General features: G+C 45.6%; 1 protein-coding gene across 2 annotated transcripts; it reads right to left on the bottom strand.

Moving 5' to 3' along the window:
* Positions 1-3,081: 3,081 nt before the first annotated feature.
* On the bottom strand, positions 3,082-6,330 carry SIVA1 (SIVA1 apoptosis inducing factor). Of its 2 annotated transcripts, XM_019479957.2 has the most exons (6): positions 6,177-6,330; positions 5,878-6,057; positions 4,674-4,764; positions 4,165-4,247; positions 3,635-3,791; positions 3,082-3,329 (listed from the first exon to the last, which is right to left on the bottom strand). In XM_019479957.2, exons 1-6 carry the CDS (start codon positions 6,292-6,294, stop codon positions 3,272-3,274), a joined length of 687 nt encoding a protein of 228 aa, XP_019335502.2. In that variant the 5' UTR covers positions 6,295-6,330; the 3' UTR covers positions 3,082-3,271. The 2 variants fall into 2 exon arrangements, with proteins under 2 accessions (XP_019335502.2, XP_019335503.2); XM_019479958.2 differs by lacking the exons at positions 4,165-4,247; positions 4,674-4,764 and having other exon boundaries at positions 6,177-6,324.
* Positions 6,331-8,241: the final 1,911 nt, after the last annotated feature.

The raw sequence follows: 8,241 nt of genomic DNA, 5'->3' as shown, positions 1-8,241 counted from the left end.
CACTAAAAGTTGCTTTTCAACCTCAGGATACATTTTTGTTTAAGCTATTCTAGCCATAGGAATTTTACAGGACCTAGAGACATTCCATATACACTATAGTTCCTCCATCACTCCAACTTACCCACTAATTTTAATAAGATAGTTAATACCATAGGACAGTGATGCTCAACCTATCTGGTGCTGCAGGCTGAGTGAGTGGCAAAGGGCCAGCCTACAGGCCAGATCCTGTGTGCAGGGTCAGTCCGCAAGTGTGATTTGGCACACCGGCCTAGCCCTGCATGCCAGACTGGACCACAGAGTGAGCCTGCATGCCAGATCCACCCCACAGAGGAACCCTATGTGCCTACAGAAGCCAGCATTGGAACATGTCATCCAGCCCATGGGGAGCATCACAGGCCAAACGACAAGATCTGGGCCATGGGCTGAAGGTTGAACACTGCAGTAGAATAAGCATAAATGTTCCTTGACAGCACTTTTAATACAACTGAACTGCTTAACTAGTTTCAGTGTCTTATACTTTTGGGGGCTGATTATAATTGATTATTGAGTCCCATCTACAGTGCACTGAATCCAAGAATGCAGCACAGTAGGCTGCATACAATAGCGAGCAAGTGGCAAGCTACAATAGCGATATGTTGAATGAGTGACCCAAAGCAGGTTTTTGTGAAGCAAGAGAACCTTAAGTGTCCTGAATTAGTTATATTGGGGTTAAAAGGAAAAGAAAAATGTCATCCCATACCCATCTGTCACTGAAGTGCCTGCAGCTTGTGTTCTTTAATTGCATTTCATGTAATTTTTCCTCTTGTTAAGCTACAGAGAACAGCACATGATTTATTTCAGATGCATTTCAGTAGTAAAGGACATGCTTTATACAACTACCCACTGCAGATATTCTTAAGAAAGCCTTTTTGACAAGTAAGTCTTACACAGACATTTATATTCAGACCAGCTACCTGCATACCCCTTAGACACGAACAGTTAAAACACACTTGCCACTTTGAAATATCCAACTCTAACAGTAATATGAGGCAATCTTTCATTTAGTTTTGAGGCAGCCCACATTTGACTTTGTCAAGTTACATGCAAGTCTGTTTGTCATGGCCACCTTGTGACCTTCACTTTTCAGTTTTAAATAAACAAGGCTGCCAAATTTGCCTTGTAGAGGGAATGCCTATATATTTGTACTGTATATAAAACAATACGGGATCTGCAGATACTATCTTAACACAAGCAAGGTACCAATGAACAAGAGTGCTTTGAAGACTGTTTTTTTGTGTGCAAGGAATGGATGGTCTCGTTCTATTCCACAGTATAGTATGTGCACTACTTGACTAGAAGCGATGGGGCAAACAGGTACAATAAAAAGGGTGGAGGTAGTACCTTATGCTCACTAAATTTACTAACCCCCCTGTATTTACCTACATTTAAGATTTTCCACTTACAGAATTGGGGATAACTTCTAATGTTGTTACAATGTTCCTATGTATAGAATTTAATTATTCGAGGGTCATTTTTAGGGACTTACCGAATTCGCAATTTTCATGTCATGGAAACTGTGAATTCAGTTGGCCCCTGCATAAAGCCCAGTCCCTGCAAAAAGGATCAGGGACCATGAAAAGGCACAAAATCAGCAGCGAGCAGGGAGTTTAAAGAGAGAGAACTGCAAAAACAGATGAGGACAGAAAGTCCTGGTGTCCTGACACCTGGGGGAGGGAGAAGGGGGCAGATTTTTGTGGTGAGCACAGTGCCCCCCCATGCCTCTGACTGGTTATGGGGCTCCAGAAGTTCCACCCCTCCCCAGAGATTGACAGATGGCCATGCATGCACGTACTGCTGTGAAAATGGTACCTGGCACTGCGCTTGAACCATGAAATTGGGGGGCAGCCACCCCAAATTCGGTTGGTCCCTAGTTATCATAAATTTGTTCCACCTCCTTCGGCTGCACTGGGGAAAGCAGCGGCAGGCAGTAGGGAACTCAAGTAGCCTGACCCTTGACTGCCCACCCCCAATGTCTGCATCCCTTGGCACATGCTCCCCACCCATTACCTGCTCCCTTTCCTGTCTCTGCCTGCCCCAGCCACTTGCTCTCCAGCTCTAGCAGGGTCTAGAGTTGGCAGAATGGGTAGCTACAGCAGCTGCCTGTCTCCCTGATACCTTCGATTCCAGTACAAGGCAGGTTAAATGTTAAAATGGAGGTGGGGGGGGACCTCATCTTGGATTTGAGTACATATGGTAGTTCTTTTAACATTTTAGAAAAAACTGTTGCCTTTGCCTTTCCTTCTGACAGTATTCAATTTATGATATAGGCAGATAACAAGCTTCATATTTAGAAACAATTTCACAAACAGCTGCTTAGTTACAGGAAGTGTACCAAAACTCTCATCTGATACTTTTAGGCCAGAGGCCAGAAGCACTTATAATTAAAAGCTGATCTCATGCATGCAGGGTTTGGGTTTTTTTTGGAGCGCGCTGCAAGAAACCACAGAAAGATTCAAACTGCCATCCAGAATTTGTAAACATTCACTCACAAATATAATTTCCCTTCTGCACTTTGCATTACATGACCTAGGGTAAGTATTCTTCTGTGTTATGATTCTACAAAATAATTAGAAACCTAGCCACCTCAAAAGGTACAAGATTGTGCATCTAGAATAAGAAATATAATCCCATGGAAAAAAGTCACTATACAAATACACTGGTTTACAGTTCAGAATAGAAACCTGTACTCCCAACATGAGCAACACATGATAAGAATTCGAAGCACTGGATGTGTAGTCTGCATTTGTTGCAGTACTGGAAAAAAAAATCATTGCCTCTCAAAAAGCATGTCAGTCCAGAGCAATGGTTCTCAGCCTCCTTGGACCTGAGGCTTCTCTCCATAACTCTCATAAATTGGAAGCCACTCAATTCATACGATTAATGTCTCTTACTATGCTTACCTCCTTGTAGGAGCTGGGGAATTAGCATGGCAGGATCTCATGGCACCTGGTTGAGAATCACTGGTCTGGGACAAGGAAGCCTAAAACGGCCTTTGAGGTTAACTGTAGTTTAGCTAAAATAACCAAGGCAATACTTCAAAAGTCTCATCAAAATATAAAAAAAGTTTATTTAGCTATGGTATAAAAATACAATATAAACATACAATACACATCAACCTCATTGTTAACTCCATCCACTAGAAGTGCTAGTTATTCAGCTATAAAAAGATGATTCTTCATAGAATTTATAGAGACATCTTAGTCGCAAAGAGGTACTGGCAGATCATTAAAATTTAGACTTCAAACATTGAGCAACCACTGCAGAGAACTTGATCACCAACATCACTGTAACTAGAAGAAAAAAAGAAGTCAGCTGAGCATCCCCTATTTCTTGTACAGTATTTAAAAAGAAAAGGATTCCCTTCTCTCTTCAACAGCTACTGAAAGCAAGAGAACCCCACAGAAATTACCAGGCTCCCATCAGGCATTTATACACATGCTCTGGGAGTGGGGGGGAGGGTGCTGCCCTGAACATCTCAGTCAGGCACTTACACATCATATACGAGCAGACTGTCTCAATCTGATGCAGCTGCATTTTTCCCCCTTATAAAATTATGATTCTAAAAGCAAGCTTGAAACCATCACGAAGCACTTACTCGATGGTGCAACACATGGAACAAATGACAGTGTTACAGCAACTGCAGAGTTTGCTGCAATGCTGACATATCAAGTGATCACACTGCGTGCAAACTTCTTTGATGTCTACGGTCCGTATGCACGAGGAGCAGGCTTTGGAAACTCCCATGGGTGGGGCTATTTGGGAGACAAAAACAATACTTTATTATTATTATTAACGCCAGAACAGAAAATTTGAACAAATAACATCTAGAGCCCTCCAAAATCCATAGGAACCTATTTACCTGCAGTCAATATTATTATAGTTAAGTAAGCACAAAACTGAAAATGTGATAGCTAACATCTACCATTCCAGGCACTAGATGCATCCCATGTTTTTAAGATTAAATGAAGAAAGACAAACTATTTTGTGGCAGCAACACCCAGTCTACTTATCCGTTTGGTATCCCAATTTCACCAGCTAATCCTAACTCAGGGCTGTCCAACTGGCAGCCTGGGGGCAGCATGCAACCCATAAGAAGTTATTAATTTGCAGCCTCCATAGTCCCACCTGGTTGCTCTGCCCTCTGATGCTCCAGCTGCAGCAGCAGCAGCATCTCCAGGCTTTCTTCTCTTCTGGCTTCTGCTTCACGCCTAGGGCACAGGGTGACATGGTGCAGTGTGTGGTAGCTTGCAGCTTGGGGCACCCACATGGTGCAGAGCAATAGGGAATCCTAGTTGTGAAGCAGAGGATGGCAGCAGCGCCAGCCCCCAGCAGCCCTGCACAGCAGCCCTGGCCCCCATCCTAACTGCTAATTCTGACAGGGCAAAACTTGACGTCAAACCCATCAAGTTCCACCTAAAAATAAGAGCTGTGTGGCCTCTCTGACAGCATCAGCTTGGTGCTGGCCAGTGAAGCCCTGCACAGACACCACCCCAGGGGCAGGACAGGGAGGGCTCTCAGAGGGAATTTTGCCTCCCTTTGCAGCAGGGACATGGCCCTACCTGGGACCTCTTAAGCGTCTATTGATAACATTTCACAGGAGCAGGATGTTGGCTGCTGCAGCTCCCCCACTTTACCTGTGCAGGCCAAGCTGTTTGATCTGTGTCGCATCAGGGCTGACAGAAGGTTTATGAAGATTTGATGATGGATTGGTACAGGGTGGTTTGGCTGGGGACAGAAATGTGGGGTGGAAAATTTTCCGGTGCTTTATTTTTCCAGGGGAAATTTTCCATTTCTAAAAATTCATCGTTTCATAAAATTCATTAGTAACAATCAATGGATGCCAAAACAAGATTATGCAAGCTTGGCAGTTTCAAAGATGCAATTAATGTTTTTTAGGTGATTATCCCTAGGAAGTGTGGGAGAGAGCACATATATGTTTTACCAATTTGTAAACGGGAGGGTGAACACACACTCTGAATCATCCAAACCAAAAATCAAAGTTATGAATTCACCTAATTGGCTGTGCAAGTTAAATCAAAGCCAAAGCACGGCACGTCGTGCACAGTTCTGCGGGTGTGCTAGAACTAGTGTCAGAAGCAGCGTACCAACGTAACTATAGTTTCTATGTTTCAAGGAGTTTTAAAGACGTAAAAACTATACACCTGCCCTGAACATCTCAGCCAGGCACTTGCACATCACATACGAGTAGATCGTCTCGACCTGATACAGCTGCATTTTTCCCCTCATAATTTTATGATTCTAAAAACAAGCTTGAAACCATCACAAAGCGCTGACACCTCGTAAGCGTGTCAGCAGTTTTCAGCGCCTTTGTTTAAATTAAAGGGGGAAAAAAACAATATACAGGATGTACATGCTGTTGTGTACTGGCTTTATAACTATTCCAATAAAAATAATAACTTCTTTCCACATAAGCATTAACACCTGTTTGAATACACACGCACATACATATTCAAACACAAACAAAACCTACATTAACTGTGCTGTTTTTAATTTTCCCCCCCTAATCAAATCTCTGAGTTCAAATACTTGTGGCTATCCAGGCATAAAATTAACATGGGGGGGGTCCTGTTTTAGCTTTGTTTATTAAACGCAAAGCAAATAAAGGTGCTAAATCAGATCCGGCTCTACTTAGGAAAATTTCCAATTTAAGGTTTTCCGGAAAACCCAGGTCCCTGCCTCAGCTCCCGCCCAGCCCCACTTCTTTCTCCGCCATGTTATTGATGGGGCTCCCTCCAAGGCAGCCCCACGCCCAGGGGGGAGGCGGGATGCCGGGTCCCGCCTCTCGCAGGAGCGCGGCTCCGGGTCCGGGTCACTCACCGCGGTCGCGGGCCGGGCGGCGCAGCAGCCTCCCGTCGGGGCCCAGCAGCATCTGTCCCGCGCTCTCGGGCTCGCCCGTCGGGTCCAGCAGAGCCGGGTGCGGCGGCGGCGGCGGGTCCGGGCGGGCGGCGCGCTCGGGGCAGGCCTGGGCGCCGCGGAACAGCAGCTGCCGCGTCCGCTCTGCGGGGAGGGGGCGGGGAGGGACACACACACACACACACAGGCACGGTGAGCGGGGCCAGGCGGGCGGGCGGGCGGCACGCGCGGACCTCCCCCCCGGCCCCGACCCCGGGCCTCACCGTAGACCTGGCGCCGGTACGTGTCGCCCGCGACCCCGCGGCTCATCTCGCGCAGCCCCACGCGCGTCTTGCGCTGCGGCGCGGCCGCCTCCGCGAAGGGGCAGCGGCGCTTCGGCATCGCTGCCGCGCGCGCACCGCCCCGCGCTACGTCACCGCTCCGCCGGCCAATCCGCGCGGGGGGCGGGGCCTAGCCGCCTACGGAAGCTGTGGGGCCGCCCTGGCGCGGACAGGGCGGGGTTGGAGCTTGGGGGCGGAGCTTTCCCCTCAGGAGTCGTGGGCGGAGCCCGGCCCGCTGGAGCGGGCGGCTGCGGTGCGGTGCGGTGCGGTGCGGTGCTCGCCCGGGGCCCTGAGCGCCCTCATTTTGATGATGATTTTCGATTTCAATGTCACCCCGCCCTGCAGTGACAGTGATTACAGTGTGGAGAATACGGTATGGGTAACACAAATGTGATCTTGTGTTAATGACAAATATCTCAATACGATACAGATGATACAAATATCTTCTATTAATTACAAATATCTCAATGCACTATGGATAATACAAATATTAATTACAGGTATCTCAATACGATATGGATAATACAAATATTATCTTCTGTTACAAATAAATACGAGATGGATAATACACATATTATACTGATTACAAATATCTCAATATGGTATGGATAATACAAATATTATCTTGTATTAATTACAAATAAATACAATATGGACAATACAAATATATTAATTACAAATAAATACAATATGGACAATACAAATATATTAATTACAAATAACTCAATTCGATATGGACAATACAAATATATTAATTACAAATAACTCCATGACAGTATGGATAATGCAAATATTAATTACAGATATGGATAATACAGATATTATCTTTTATTAATTACAAATATCCCAATGCGATATGGATAATACAAATATTCAGTGGAATTAATTTTTACAAAGTGTGGGGTGCTGGGTGGTTGCCCAGTTTGCCCTCCCCTGAGGCTGCTACTGATTGCGTTCTTGGGGCCATAAATGCAGGCTGGCTACATGTGCAACGTAGTCCTTGTGCCATAAAAGTGGCTCTCCAGCCGTACAGAGAGCCAAGCTGCCATTAAGTTAGTGCTTGAAGATGTGTAGTGATCACCAGCACCAGTCTGGCGCTGGTTTCCGTCCGGCTAGGGTTACCAGCCCTCCAGGATTGCCTGGGAGCCTCCAGGAATTAGATATAAAGCTCTGGGATACTGCTGAAAGTCACCTGGGAGATAAATGATAGGCCATCCATTAAAATAAACATGAAATGTCGAATCCAATTTATATAGTAGTCCAGTGGGTTTTTTAAATGTAATAGTAATGTGTACTTGCCTTCTGGTGCAAAGTCATTATGTCATGTAATGAAATCTCCCAGAATAGATTTAAACAGAGCTGGCAACCCTACGTCCAGCTTTCATTCGAAGGCCTAGCAGGGCCCTGCCATAGCAGAGGGCAGATGCTGGAAGGGGACAGTGAGCAGGGACTGAGCAGGGGGGTTTCCCCTGTTCCTCTCCCGTTTGCTGCCTCCAGCATTTAAGGTCCCAGCAATGCAGAGGCTGTGTCTATGGCTCCCACGTTCACCCTGGAGCACCTCATGCACTCCCTTGCCACCTAATTAGGCAGCTGTGGCACTTTGGCATCTATGTGCAGTTGTATTCCACCCAGCTTGCAAAACTGAACACAAATATACAGGTAGTCCTTGGATTTACGACACAATGGGTTCCTGAAAAACGCATTTTAAGTCGAAACATTGTAACTTGGAACCGATTTTCTCATAAGAAACAATGTTATAAATGGGGGATTGGTTCCTGAACCAAGGCCAGATTCTGTTTTCAGCAAAAATACCCCAGAATTTTGTACTCGATCAATTATAGATGAATAGTATACATTAATGTATTTATATTGTAAATAGCAATCTCATTGATTTGGAAGGACTTTGAGGTGACTTTGCTGGACTTTTTGAAGGGCTCTTGGTTGGACTTGTTGAAGGGTTCTTGGCTGGAGTCTTCTCAGGAGTCTAGGCTGTAGGTTTTTCTGGAGT

The sequence above is a fragment of the Alligator mississippiensis genome, chromosome 2, assembly GCF_030867095.1.
Source record: "Alligator mississippiensis isolate rAllMis1 chromosome 2, rAllMis1, whole genome shotgun sequence".
NCBI lineage: Eukaryota > Metazoa > Chordata > Crocodylia > Alligatoridae > Alligator > Alligator mississippiensis.
Note: the sequence above shows the minus strand (reverse complement) of the source record. Positions and strands in the feature narration are given on the sequence as shown.